Source organism: Sus scrofa, chromosome 6, assembly GCF_000003025.6.
Source record: "Sus scrofa isolate TJ Tabasco breed Duroc chromosome 6, Sscrofa11.1, whole genome shotgun sequence".
Classification (NCBI taxonomy): Eukaryota; Metazoa; Chordata; class Mammalia; order Artiodactyla; family Suidae; genus Sus; species Sus scrofa.
The window spans coordinates 54,817,084-54,830,658 of record NC_010448.4 but is presented as its reverse complement, the minus strand read 5'-3'; the positions used below and the strand labels follow the sequence as shown (position 1 = coordinate 54,830,658).

The following is a 13,575-nucleotide window of genomic DNA, read 5'->3' as shown; positions in this document are numbered from 1 at the left end:
CGCCAGAGCCACAGCAACGCGGGATCTGAGCCGCGTCTGCAACCTACACCACAGTTCACGGCAACGCCAGATCCTTAACCCACTGAGCAAGGGCAGGGACCGAACCCTCAACCTCATGGTTCCTAGTCGGATTCGTTAACCACTGCACCACAACAGGAACTCCTATCACAATATATTTTAATATATGTTTGGATAAATGAAGGTAAATTCTCACAAAAGAGAAAAGATCAATCAAATTGATAACTCAGTGATGATTTAATTTATCACTTTAAACAGGGAGTTAAGAGCCTAATATATGTCACTATAGGATCAGCTAAATTTTTTTGTTACATCCATAATATAGGTTATAATAGGACATCTTAAAAAGACGAAAATACATAAATACATAAAATTTTAAAAGACAATGTATACTTATATGATTTGATAGAAAAAAGTTTGAAAGCAACGTTAGTATAGTAGTCGTATTTGTGAAAATGCGATTATGTGGTAAACTCTCAACATATTTTAGGGAAAGGATTTTAGAAGAAATATTTTCACATTCTGCACGATACACTTTCATGTATAAACTCATGAGAAACAATATTTCTATGATTCTGGAAAATAAAGCACTTCATCTTTCTTTTTCTAATAAAAGCAACCCTCTCGTCTGGTGGTTACTAGGCAACGCTCGCCGGACCAAACCATCCCCAAGGTTTGGGGGGGGCAGAGTGTCGTTTTGATTTTGCTCTAAGGAAAGTTGCTAGGGATTCGTCCTGCGGCCGTCTTTGAGCAGGGCACAGCTGCTCAGCCTTAGAAGGAAACTTGGACTGAGTCGTGGGCGCTGCGAAACGCCAGGCACTGGCGCTATCTCTGAGCGGGGTTAGTGTTTACAGCTACAAAATGGACCTCTGAACCAGGGTGGTTGCTAGGCAACGCCCTGTCACCGTCGCCATCTTTGAGTGTGGCCACGCTGTTTATCAATTACGAATGTGAAACGTACTAATCTATATGATGATTACTAGGCAACGGCCTTGATGCGGTCACTACCTCCAAGCCCAGCACTTCGTTTTGTTTATTAAAGAAATAGAGGGAAACCCGTTCAAAAAGCGCCTACAAAACTTCGGAAATAGAATTAGCCTCCATCTTTGTTCGGGGTATTGTGACTTCCGGCTGGGGCGGAAGAGCCTAGCGGGATTCGGGGGAAGTGCTGGAATAGGGGTTAAGCGATGGATTTGAGTTGGATGAAGAAAGCGGGAACCTAGTCCCCTTCCAATCAGCTGCCCATCTCGCCCTTTGGCGGCTTTGGACTGCAGCCCGATTTAGTGTGACTACGGGCATGCTACAAGGCGGGCACTGACTGTCCCCACGAGGGGACTGGAAGGCGGGTTTCCAGATGGGGGAGGAGGGGACCGAGGGCATGGTACATCTGCTATGCCTCGCGGCATCCAGCGGGGTACCCTTGTTTTGCAGGAGCAGCCGCGGCGGCGCCCCCGCCCGCCAACAGGTGGGGCCCGGGCGCCTGGCTCTGTGAAATAGATATAGAAGGGGTTAGAAACTTGGACTCTGGGTCTTCAAACCCGTAGGGGCTGGGGAAGATTCAGAGTTGCGTTTAGAGGGTCCAGAGTGCAACTGACCAGGGATCCTGGTTCCCTGAAGAGGAGTGGCCAGGGCTTCTAGAGAGAGGAGGGGGATGAGGGCCTCAGTAACTTGTTCTCGAGGAGGGGATTGGAGGCTCCTGTCTAATGTTCCCATCTTTCCCCAGCTCCCATTCTCTGTCATCGGTTCCCTCAATGGAGTTCACATGTTTGGGCAGAACCTCGAGGTGCAGCTGAGCTCTGCGAGGACAGAGGACACAACCGTGGTGTGGAAAAGTTTCCATGACAGGTCTCCAAGCCGTATCCTGGGGACAGGGCCAGGGTGAAAACCCCTTTTAAAGATGACCCGAGACCATCCAGCTCTTTACCTGACTGTGGACTCTTTGTTAGTTACGTCCCAATCCCTGTTTCTCTCTCTCTTTTTATTTTGTTTTTTTCAGGGCTGCACCCGTGGCATATGAAGGTTCCCAGGGTAGGGATCCAATCGGAGCTGTAGCTGTTAGCCCACACCACAGCCACAGCCATGTCAGATCCGAGCTGTGTCTGCCACCTACACCACAGCTCACGGCAATGCCGGATCCTTAACCCACTGAGCGAGGCCAGGGATAGAACCCACAACCTCATGGTTCCTAGTCGGATTCATTTCTGATGCGCCACGCTGGGAACTCCGAACCCTGTTTCTCAGCATGAGAAGCACATTTTGCTGGGATGTGATGTGGCTGACATCCAGGATCAAAGGCAGACCCTACTCTGCTCCCTGCCTGTTTCCTGGGCTTGGACTCATGTCTTCCTTCTCATCTTCCTTGCTCACAGCATCACGCTCATTGTTCTGTCATCCGAAGAGGGCACCTCGGAGCTGAGGCTGGAGAGACTACTCCAGATGGTGTTTGGGGCGATGGTGAGACCCCCCAACCCTCTTTCCCAAACCCAGGAATCTCAGGGCTCAGCATCCATCTCCCTTAGACCCAGGAGTCCAGACCCCCAGCACCCTCCTCTGGAAGCCAGGAACCCTGACCCTCAGTCCATCCTGCCTCGGACTAAGGAGTGGTCTAGATACCCATTCTCCTCCTCCCTCAGACACAAGAATCTGAGTCCCAGCCCCTTCTCTCTTATTCCCATTGTCCAGGGCCCCTATTCTCCTGTGTGGTTCTTCTAGGTTCTTCTTGTGGGACTTGAAGAACTAACCAATATCCGCAACATAGAGAGACTGAAGAAGGAGCTGAGGGTAAGCCTGCAGGATGGCCATGAGGATGGAAAGTTAGGATACCTGGTCACTGATATTTGGGAACTACACTTCCCAGAATCCCCTGGGGCAGACTTACCCTGTGGGTTCCTGGGCTGCTTGGTTGTCTGACACCTCCTATCTTGGCCCTTCAGGGCCAGTTTTCTGAGGGCGAGGCAGCAGATCTGGGTGGCACCTGGGTCCTAGGCTCCTCCATTTTCCCTCTGCTAGGCCAGTTACCGCCTCATCGACAGCTTCCTGGGGAACTCAGAGCTCATCGGGGACCTGACCCAGTGTGTGGACTGTGTGGTTCCTCCAGAGGGGTCCCTGCTGCAGGTACTGGGAATGCCTTGTAAACTGTTAAAGCTGTCCCTCTGGGAGTTCCTGTCGTGGCTCAGCGGTTAATGAGCCCGGCTAGGATCCATGAGGATGCGGGTTGGATCCCTGGCCTCACTCAGTGGGGTTAAGGAGCCGGCATTTCCATGAGCTGTGGTGTCAGTTGCACATGCAGCTCGAATCCCGTGTTGCTGTGGCTGTGGTGTAGGCCGGCAGCTACAGCTCCGATTCAACCCCTAGCCTGAGAACCTCCATATGCCACAGGTGTGGCCCTACAAAGCAAAAAAAAAAAAAGAAACCCCCAACCCCCCCCCCAACTGTCCCTCTGGCCCTGGCTCAGTCTCCTCATCCTCTGACCCCTGGGCCCTTGCTTAACCTCTTTCTACCCTTCTGGCTTCCAGTCTGACTCCCACCTGATCCAGAAGGATCTTTCTACACTCAGAGCTGACCATGCCCCTGCCCTGGTCACAGCCCTTCCGTGGTTTCCATCAGCCCCGGGACAGGGTCCCAGCCCTTCGGCCTGATATTTGAGGACTTGAGGAATCTGACACTCATCAACCAGCTGGCCCTAGCGCCTACTACCTCCACAGGCATGCTCTCTCTGCTGCCCCATGGCTCTCTCAAATCCCAACAACTTCCCAGCTTCCCTGCCCTGGCACATGCTGTTCCTTCTGCCTGGCGAATCTCTAGCTACCATTCCTTAAATATTGCTCTTGGTTCAGCTAGCACGGCTGCCTCCCAGCAGTGTGACTCTCGGCAGGTGACTTGACCTCTCTGAGCTTCAGTAGGTCATAGATTGCACCTACTTGACATGTAATAGAACTCTGTAAACCATGGCTGGAGGTCCCTGCCATGGCGCAGTGGGTTAAGGATCCAGGCGTTGGATCCAAGCTGTGGCATAGGTCACTGTGATGGCTCGGATTCTTTCCCTGGCCCAGGAACTTCCATAGGCCGTGGGTGTGGCCAAAAAAGAAAAAAAAGAAAAAAGAAAGTAATAAACCAAGCTGCTGTTGTTACAATTATTAGCCTCAGCAGGACGTGTCAGGCTAGGTAGCAGTCACGCTACCTGTTTAATTTCATAATTTGACTTGGGGATTTCACCTGTATGTGAAGGTGAAGGAACTCAGGCTTAGGGTGACATGAGCATGGTCACTAGGCAAGCTTTGAGTTGTATGCTGGTCTCTTCCCACTCCTCACCCACCTGGGAAGTCACTGTCGCCCCTGCTCGCCCTTACTCATGTCTCCTGACCCGCAGTCAGCCTACCTCTCTTACCCAGGAAGCCCTCTCTGGGTTTGCCGAGGCCGTGGGCACGGCCTTCGTCAGCCTGGTCGTGTCCGGCCGAGTGGTGGCAGCAACAGAGAGCTGGTGGCGGCTGGGGATGCCGGAGGCTGTGCTGCTCCTCTGGCTGGTGGGGTCCCTGCCGCCGCAGGCCGCTCGCGACTACCCGGTGTACCTGCCGCACGGGAGCCCGATGGTGAGTTGAGTGGGTGGGGCGAGGAGGCCAAAGGTGAGGCGCGGGGGAGCGTACCGGCAGCGGCGGGACCTGGGGGCCGCCCCGAGGGGGCGGGGCTCGTGGCGGGAAGGGGCGGGGCTCCGGCTAGCCCACCTGTGCCCGGCTCAGGTTCCTCACCGGCTTCTGACCCTGACGCTCCTTCCGGGCTTGGAGCTGTGTCTGCTCTGCGGGCCGCGCCCTCCCCTCAGCCAGCTGGATGCACAGGTGAATCCGGGCCACGTCCCGCTTTTCCCCTATTTCACCCTCTGCCGGCGAGCCCCGGCGGGTCTCGGCACCCTGGCCGGGCGAGCGCGCTCTTGACGCGGGACCCGCCCTTGGCCACGCCCCTGTACCCGCCCCTCTTGTGGACCCCGCCCCCTTGGGCTGCGTTCCAATCACCTTCACCCCCGCTGGGCTCTCCTTTCCCTCTTCACCCACCCTTCCAGGCCTCGTCTCTTCCAAGGTCCCCTCCCCCTGCTCCCTGCAGCCGAGCCGCCTTCCCGACCTCACCCACCCCGCCTTTCTCGCTGACCACGCCCCCTGCAGCTTCTGGAGCGCTGGTGGCAGCCGCTGCTGGACCCGCTGCGGGCCTGCCTGCCGCTGGGACCCCGAGCGCTGCCCGGGGGCTTCCCCCTGCACGCGGACATCCTCGGGTAGGGCTGGGACCGGGGAGTGGGCTGGGGGCGTCCTCATCCCTTCTCCCCTGGCCATGACACACCCCTTTTCCCCACAGGCTGCTGCTCCTCCACCTGGAACTGAAACGTTGCCTCTTCACTGTGGAGCTGTCGGGGGATAAAGGTGACAGAAGGCGGGGCCGGGAGGGATGTGGGCTGGGGAGGGGCTCTCGGTTACCCCCGTCTCTCTTACTCCTTCAGAACCATCTCCTGGGCAGCGGCGGCGCCTCCTCCGCTCCTTCTACACCCTGGTCACTGCCACGTACTTCCCACCAGGTCAGCGGCGGGCACAGCACCCGCTTTGCATGCGCAGGCTGGGACCCCGAGTCCCAGGCCTCACGAGGTGGGGGTAGGCTGTGGGGGTGCGGAACGTGGTAGGAGAAGCCGGTAGGAATTGGGCAGGGGAGGAGCTGGGAGGTCCCAGCCTGTAGGTTGGGTTATCCTGATTTAACGCTGAGACCTCATCTCCTGCCAAGTGCTTTTCTGTGTATTGCCTCGCTTCATCCTCATTAATCAATAATCAGTCTCCTTTTAATCATCATTCCCGTATTGCAGACAAGGAAGCAGGCTCAGCTAATTAGCAGTAGAGCCACGATTCAAACCCAGGCGGCCTGGCTCCCACATCCACACAGTCTACTCTGAAAGTACAGGGTCTGCTGAGAGTCTTGGGTGGAGGAAGGGTAGGAGAGTCCACAGAGCCCAGGTCCTGATGGAAAAGTTGTCGCCTAGAACCTGTGAGGCCCAGTGAGACGCAGGAAGGGAACTAGAGCGGAAACTCAGCCCCAGAGGGGACTCTGATGAATGTAACAAAATGGTGAAAAGCACTGGGCTGTGCGACTCCACCTACCCCACCACTTCCCAAGTGTAGTTGGGCCGGGTCCTCAGGAGGGTTACCAGGGCTTGGAGCCTGGTGCCTGTCACCAGAGAAACATCTCCTGCGCATCCGTGATCTGTATTGCCAAGGGGATCGCCTGGCGCTTGCATACACAGGATCGCCAGGAAAGTGGGGGACGGAGGCTGGGTAGGAAGAGGGCAGAAAGTCCGTGACCTCTTAGGTCCTGACAGCCAGCTGGAGCTGTGGGGCTCCCCTCTGTCAGGAGTCAAACTTGGGCCCAAGATGGGGGAGACTCCCACGCAGGTTGGCATCCTAGGGGTCCAGGCCCCACTGGTCACCCCAGCCCTCCCTGTCTTTCCTTCAGAGCCCGGGCAGCCAGAGAAGGTGGAGGAGGCGGTCCACCGGGCCCAGGTGCCGAGAGCCTGCTACCTGGTGTCGGGGCCTGAGGAGCCGGGCATCGGATGGCGGCTGGTGGCCCTGCAGTTGGGGCCACGGCGGCTGCTGCTGCTGCTGTCTGCTCAGAGTCCCACGCACGGGCTTCGGGGCCTGGCCACCCACACCCTGCATGCCCTCACCCCGCTCCTCTGAGCGCCAGACACAGACACGCACACGGGGCTATTAGCGTCTCTCTGTTTATTCGCTCACAATAATACACAGCCCCTGGATGGGGAGGGGGCAGGAGGGGCTACCGGGGGGTGGGGTGGGAGGGGAGGAGGTGCCCACTTCCCTGGCCCCTCTCCCCTCTGTGCTTCGGGGGGGGGGGAAGGGAGGAAGGGGGCTCCCCCTTACCCCCCAGAATGTAAACAGCAGCAGATGAACAAAAATAAAAATACAAAAGGCCAGAGGAAGGTCCTAGGCATCCCCCCACCCCAGGGTCTTCCCTGTCACCAGCGGAGGTCCCCTTACTGCCCCATCCACCACAGCTGCCTCAGTCCTGGGGGCTGCCCGGCACCGGCCACATCTCCGGGGGCACAGTCCAGGGCTCAGAACTGCTGGGCCAGCAGCTCACACAGGTGACGGGAGACGGGCTCCTTGCTGGTGCGCAGGGTCAGCCGGTACATCTGGTGGGGACAGTGGGACTCAGGGAGGTGGCAGAGGGATGGTGCAGGTAGCTCCTCCCCCAAGAGGAGGAGGAAGAGGGGGATACAGGGCAGATAAATGATGAGAGAAAAAGGATAAAGGGATCAGAAAGGTGACATAAAGGACCGGGGTGACAGGAGGTACAGGATGAAAGATAAGAGGTCAAGAAGAGTGGAGAGGCTGTGGGGAGATGCAAATCAGGGAGGATGGAGAGACAGGAGGGGCACGGGGACACATGACTTAAAGGACAGAGTGAGGCAGGAGGACGGGGTGCAGAGAACATAGCAGGGGCCTCCCAGACCACCACGCACCTGAGCCTGGGCGTTGGGCTCCAGCCGCAGCAGACAGCCCACCTGCAGGGCTTTAGTCTGGATGATCCCAGCCCCCACGAAGTTCTCAGGGTTGGGATCCACGTTGTCCAGGAGCGCAGAGCCAAACCCCAGGAGCTGGGGAGGAAGTGGGTGGCCGTCAGAGGGTGCCCGGGCTTTGTTAGCTCCCAGACAGTGACACACCAAATCCCCCCAGACCCTCCTGGGGAAACAGAAGCTCAGAGAAGCTGAGCGGCCGCCACTCCCCAAATCCCAGACCTTGAGAGAGGTGGGGCTGGGGTGTGAGCCCAGCAGGGCCTCTCCTGTCTTGCCTGGCTCACCTTGGCCTTAGTGACCTCCGCGTCCATGGGGTGGTTGGCTTTGAAGATTTTCTGCGCCTCCTGTTGGGGTCTGGGGGCCGGGAAAGGTTCAGGTCGGGGATCGGAAGCCCCCGCCCTGCCCCTCCCCGAGGGCGGCCCCGGCCCTGGCCCCCCGGCCCCGCCGCCCGTGGCTCACAGGCTCAGCTGCTTCCAACGCTGGAAGAAGTCCTGGGCCGCCATCTCCGTCGGCTGGAAGAACTTGTTGATGGTCACCGGGAGCTTCAGGGTGAGGGACTGGGGGGCGCCCCCATACCTGCGGGGAGACGCGGGGAGAGCGGCCTCGGGTTAGACCACGCCCTCGCCCGGAAAGCCCCGCCCACCAGCCAGCGCCCCGACTCCCGACTCACCGGAAGCGCACGGACAGGAGCGGGGGCGTCAGGAAGTCCCGCAGACACTCGATGTTGAGCACCTGCTGCACCTGAGCCCCGCCGTCCACCTGCGAGGCCACCCGCTTGGTCTGCACGGCCAGCTGTGCCGGTGGTCAAGGAAGCCAGAAGCGGCACGGGACGGGGTCTTCGCCATAATCGTTCAGAACACTCAGCCCCAGCCTGCAGGCCTCTGAGAGTCCCTACCCTGCCGTCCCGGTCTCATCCTCCAAGGCCCGGCTCCACACCAAACCAGGGACCCACCCCCCTAGGTGCCTCCTCTGACTTTCCATATTGGGCTCAGACGCCTCCGTTTCTGCAGAGGTCACGCCCGTAGTGCAACTGGAGATCCTCTGTGGCTCTAAAGGCTGACCCGGGTTTGAAGCCCAGCTCTTACCACCTTGGTGACCGTGGGCAAGTCACTTAACCTATCTTAGCCTCATCTGCAAAATGAATTCAGTGTCCCCAGCATTCAATGAAATAATCCAGCATGAGTGCTTGTCAGTGTGTTTGGCACGTGGTAAGTCCACAGAAATAGTGGTAGTTATCACCCTCTGCCTTTATGTCAACAACCCAAAGGCAAGGGTGTCCCTGACTCCCCATCCAGCACAGAGCTGAGCCTACAGGGGCCATACGGAAATTTTTTTTTTTTTGTCTTTTTAGGGCCACCCGAGGCATATGGAGGTTCCCAGGCTGGGGGGTGAATTGGAGCCACAGCTGCTGGCCTACGCCACAGCCACAGCAATGCCAGATCCTTAACCCACTGAGCGAGGCCAGGGATTGAACCTGTGTCCTCAAAAATACTAGTCAGATTTGTTTCCGCTGAGCCACGACGGGAACTCCCTGGAAACGTTGATGAATTAAACAAACGGAAAATGTCCTTGGATTGGGGGCACTATCCACTAGTTTTCCAGCTGTGGGAACTGAGCACCAGAGGATGGGAGAGAGGGGGCTGACTGCTCAAGCGCTTCCTTTACGACAGCCACCCTGCCAGGGCTTTCCAACCACACCGATCTTCAAAACAAGCCTGGGAGAAAGAAGAGGAGAATCCACACTTCACAGAAGGGATAGCAAGGCTCAGAGAGGCCAAGGGACTGGCCCAGGGCACACAGGAGAAGGCCCTGGTCAGCATCAAGACCCCCAGGCCTGGCTAGCCAGGGCAGGAAGGGCTGGGATCATGGGTGTGGAGCCATGGGACGTGGTCAGGGGGTTCCGGAAGCAACACCTCCCGCATCCCTATCACATCACATCACGGTCGCCTCCTGTCCCGGGAGAGAGGCCCGCCCCACCTGACAGATAACACCAGATCTCAGAGAAGTACCATGTACTCAGGCTCTGGAGGAAGAGGGCCCAACAGGGGTCTGGAACCAGGGAACCAGGCCAGACCAAGAGGATATGAGCCTGGAGGTCTCCGGGGTGGACGACAGTGGGCGAGAAGTTCTGGAACTGCACCGAAGTCTTGTTGCCGTAGAAGAGATACATGCGGCCTGTGAGGGGTGGGGCGGGGGAGGGCTCCATCTGAGTTCTTTCCACCCCCTCCCCAGGCCAAGGTCTCCCCGAAACCCTACCCCATCCCTCCCTGGACGCACCCAAGTTCTGCCGGAACTCAGACTTGACGCCGATCTGCAGCAGCTGGTTCTCAAACAGGACCCCGTTGTTCCTGCACACGAACCTGGGTGGGGGCGGTGGGGGCTCGGGATGACGAGTGCCCCCCTGAACCCTGCTTTGTGCTCCCCTCTTGTCCCCACTGCCCTCTCCAACCTCGCCCACGACTCACTTATTCAGCAGTTCATCGGCTTCCGGGATGGGCGGGCCGATGTCCTCAGGACCTGGGCTGCAGGTGGGAGAGGAGGGAGATGGGAGGGGGCCGGGGGGCAGGGGGGCTAGAGGTAAAGGCCCAGAGCTAGTGGTGGGATAATAGCAGGTCCTGAAGGGACAGAATCCCAGAATCCATATGCCCAGATTCTCCCAAGAGCCCCAAAGTCAGACTGGCAATGGGAACAGGACCCTGGCAGGTGCCATCACCCCCGACCCCCTGTACCAGAGGGCCCCGATTATCACTCCCCTCCAAGTCTTGCCTCCACAAGGCATCAGGAACCCCGTGACCAGCGCTCCCGGTCCCCTAACCCTCCCTGGGGACACAAGAGTCTGCCCCCCAACCCCCTGAGGCCACCCCTTACTCAGCAGCTGGAGCTGGGTCAGCCAGCAAAGCCATGGGGCTCTCAGGGGCAGGCGGCTCCAGCTCGCTGGGCCATCCAATCCCAGAGCAGACAAGAGAAGACAGGCGTGGCGGGCAGCCAATCCCAGAGAGGCAGCAAGAGGGCAAAGGAAGAGAGAGATAGAGAGGGAGGGAGGAGGGGAGGAGAAAAGGAAGAGCAGGCTGAGCCTTGATGACAAGAAAGGACGACACAGGGTGGCCAGGGTCAGCCAAGAGGCCAGAGCGGCCCAAAGGGAGGGAGGAGGCCGGGGGAGCGGCAGCCAGGGCGGACAGGACAGAGGCTCAGGGCCAGGAGTGATGGAGAAGTAGGGAGGGGGCAGATGGAAAGGGGACAGCCCTGGGCCCGAGGCGGCTGGTACCTGAGGAAGGCCTCCTCGGGGGTGGGCCCCAGGCTGGGCTGCCCGGCCGGGCCGTCGGAGAAGACATCCACCAGGAGCTGGCCGGCCCCCGAGGGAGCCGGGGGTGCCGCCGGGGGAGGGGCTGCCCGCAGCCCCAGGAGGTCAGCAGAGGGCGAAGGCGTCGACTGCGAGGAAGGCAGGGGCAGCTGAGAAGACAGGACGGCCTGGAGGCCCAGCTGGGCCCCGCCCTGGTGGCCCAGCCCCATGGGACTCACCACGGTGCTAGGGGTGGGCTCCACGCCCCCGTTGATGTCATGGCTGCTGGGGTCCCTCCGGCCATCATCCAGGGCGCTGCCGGCCCCGGGCCCCTTCTTGCGTTTCAGCTTGGCCAGGATGGAGGACTCGCGCTCGGGGAAGGGCGGCATCTCCTCCAGCACAGTGGCCTGCGGGGCCGGGGGATGGGAGCAGGTCAGGGACAGGCATCCCCGGCTGCAGGCTTAGGGAGGAGCCAGGGGGCGGGGGCAGGGACGAGGAGCAGAGGAGGGATGCGTGGGGACCGGGGCGCTGACCAGGACGTCCGTGCTGGCCACCGAGCTGAGGGTGAGGTACTCGACGGCGCGCTGCTGCAGCTCCACGTCGGCGTTGCGCAGCTGGGAGCCGGCTCGCAGCACGCCCTGGATGGTGGCCTTGGTCTCCGGGAAGAGGTTGATGAACTTGATGTAGGTGGACAGCAGCAGGGCGCGCGTGGCCACGCTGCACAGGTGGAACTTGGAATGCAGCAGGGAGAACTGCACTGGGGGGCTGCGGGCGGCGGGGGCCGGGCGGGGGTCAGTGGGCAGCCGGCTCCATCGCCCTCTCCAGAAAGCCCCCTCGGGAGGTGCCGCCTCCCACACGGGAACCCTTCCTGGGACCCCTACGTGGGCCGCGGGCCCCAGACCTCTCGGGAGCACGTGTCTTCCCCGCCTCACCTGGAGCGGGGATCCCCGGCAATCAGGTTCCCAAACTCCCCGAGGATGTAGCCGCCGACCTTGACCATGTTCTCATGGCAGGCTGGAGCCTGGAGTGCCTGGGGGCAGGGACAACGGTAAGGGGCGCCAGCCTGGCTCAGGAGCACTCAGCATGAGCCGGGCCCGGCGCTCAGCCCATGACTCCTGTTAACTGAACAACTCATGACTCTGCTGTGGGTGGGTGTATAGATGGGGAAACTGAGGCACAGAGCAGGTAAGTGACGGCCCGAGCTCACACACAGAGTAAGAAGGAGCAGGATGGGGCTGCCTTCCTTTTTTTGGGGAGCGGGGGCACAGGTGCAGCATATGGAGGTTCCCAGGCTAGGGGTCAAATCCGATCCTTAATCCACTAAGCTTAGCCAGGGATTAAACCTGCATCCTCAGTGTTCCCGTCGTGGCACAGTAGAAACGAATCCGGAGTTCCCGTCATGGTGCAGTGGTTAACGAATCCAACTAGAAACCATGAGGTTGTGGGTTCAATCCCTGGCCTTGCTCAGTGGGTTAAGGATCCGGCGTTGCTCTGAGCTGTGGTGTAGGTCGCAGACTCGGCTTGGATCCCGCATTGCTGTGGCTCTGGCGTAGGCTGGCGGCTACAGCTCCAATTGGACTCCTAGTCTGGGAACTTCCACATGCTGCGGCAGCAGCCCAAGAAATGGCAAAAAGACCAAAAAAAAAAAAAAAAAAAAAGAAAGAAACGAATCCGACTAGGAACCATGAGGTTGCAGGTTCAATCCTTTGCCTCCCTCAGTGGATTAAGGATCTGGCGTTGCCGTGAGCTGTGGTGTGGGTTGCAGACGTGACTCGGATCTGGCGTTGCTGTGGCTGTGGTATAGAACCTCCAGATGCCGTGGATGCAGCCCTAAAAAAGACAAAAGCAAAACAAAACAAAACACAAAAACCTGCATCCTCATGGATACTTGTCTGGTTCATTACCACTGAGCCACAACAGGAACTCCTGGGCCCCCTTTTCTGGGACAGAGGGAGTGGGAACCTGCTGGCACCCGGGACCAGTGGCTACACCCTGGGCACCCCGCACCCTGCTGACCCTCCCATTGGCCCAGCCCGCCTCCCTGGGGTGGCCCAAGGAGGTCAGGGCTCCTTCTCCTTTGAAGAAGCAGGATGCAGGCCCGGGGATGGCCCCACAGCCCCAGCCGTCCCCGCTCTGCCTTGAGGCCCCATCGCGGGGCGGAGCCAGGGGTGCTGACCTCGAAGACGGTCTTGGCAGCGTAACCCTGCACGTCGTCTCGGTTGGTGACGATCTGCAGCACACGGTACCACACCTCCTCGCTCACGTAGTCGCCTGCGATGCGGATGAGGTTGAGGATGGTGTCCACGTACCAGCTGTAGTCCACGGCGTACTTCTCGGCCAGGATGGCCACCTTCAGACCTGCCGGCCGGGCCGGGGGATCAAGGTGTGGGAGTGTGCCCACGGGGGAGACCCAGGAGCCTGGGCGTCCGGCCCCTCCCGGGACTCACGATCTCTTCTCGGATGGCGTAATCGGCCGTCTCCAGGTAGCGCAGCATCTCTGACACGATCTGCTTGGCGTTGCTCCGGTCACACATGGCATAGAGGAGGTCAGCCGCCCGCTGCCGCACGCTGACATCCCGCTCCGTCTGAGGGAGGAGAGCAGGTAGGGTGTATTCAAGGTACCCTTCCGGCACAGGGCTGGCCACCCCCAGGGCCTCCGAGTGCCCCCAGCATCTCTGAGGCAGCAGAGGAGACACAGGCCGGGTCCGAAGGGCCG

General features: G+C 59.4%; 2 protein-coding genes across 4 annotated transcripts in view; one reads left to right on the top strand and one right to left on the bottom strand.

Annotated features, from left to right (window-relative positions):
- Positions 234-6,979, top strand: FUZ (fuzzy planar cell polarity protein). 2 transcript variants are annotated; one of them, XM_003127337.4, is made up of 11 exons: positions 234-1,483; positions 1,742-1,863; positions 2,388-2,472; positions 2,731-2,799; positions 3,028-3,132; positions 4,410-4,607; positions 4,755-4,850; positions 5,172-5,278; positions 5,359-5,423; positions 5,501-5,575; positions 6,499-6,979. In XM_003127337.4, the coding sequence occupies exons 1-11, from the start codon at positions 1,373-1,375 to the stop codon at positions 6,720-6,722; spliced, it is 1,257 nt and encodes a 418-aa protein (XP_003127385.1). In that variant the 5' UTR covers positions 234-1,372; the 3' UTR covers positions 6,723-6,979. The 2 variants fall into 2 exon arrangements, with proteins under 2 accessions (XP_003127385.1, XP_020950416.1); XM_021094757.1 differs by lacking the exon at positions 5,501-5,575 and having other exon boundaries at positions 245-1,483; positions 6,499-6,976.
- The window catches only part of AP2A1 (adaptor related protein complex 2 alpha 1 subunit), a 37,370-nt gene continuing 30,547 nt past the window's right edge, over positions 6,753-13,575 (bottom strand). The window contains exons 10-24 of one of the 2 annotated variants that reach the window (XM_021094758.1): positions 13,303-13,444; positions 13,036-13,217; positions 11,792-11,889; positions 11,393-11,624; positions 11,099-11,266; positions 10,845-11,008; positions 10,448-10,513; positions 10,045-10,101; positions 9,857-9,939; positions 9,665-9,754; positions 8,250-8,373; positions 8,039-8,155; positions 7,864-7,933; positions 7,526-7,660; positions 6,753-7,195 (exon numbers count right to left, since the gene is read on the bottom strand). In XM_021094758.1, the coding sequence (XP_020950417.1) occupies positions 7,118-7,195; positions 7,526-7,660; positions 7,864-7,933; positions 8,039-8,155; positions 8,250-8,373; positions 9,665-9,754; positions 9,857-9,939; positions 10,045-10,101; positions 10,448-10,513; positions 10,845-11,008; positions 11,099-11,266; positions 11,393-11,624; positions 11,792-11,889; positions 13,036-13,217; positions 13,303-13,444 (1,806 nt within the window). In that variant the 3' untranslated portion in view covers positions 6,753-7,117. The remainder of the gene's footprint in view (positions 7,196-7,525; positions 7,661-7,863; positions 7,934-8,038; positions 8,156-8,249; positions 8,374-9,664; positions 9,755-9,856; positions 9,940-10,044; positions 10,102-10,447; positions 10,514-10,844; positions 11,009-11,098; positions 11,267-11,392; positions 11,625-11,791; positions 11,890-13,035; positions 13,218-13,302; positions 13,445-13,575) is intronic. The other variant, XM_021094760.1, reaches the window with a different exon arrangement.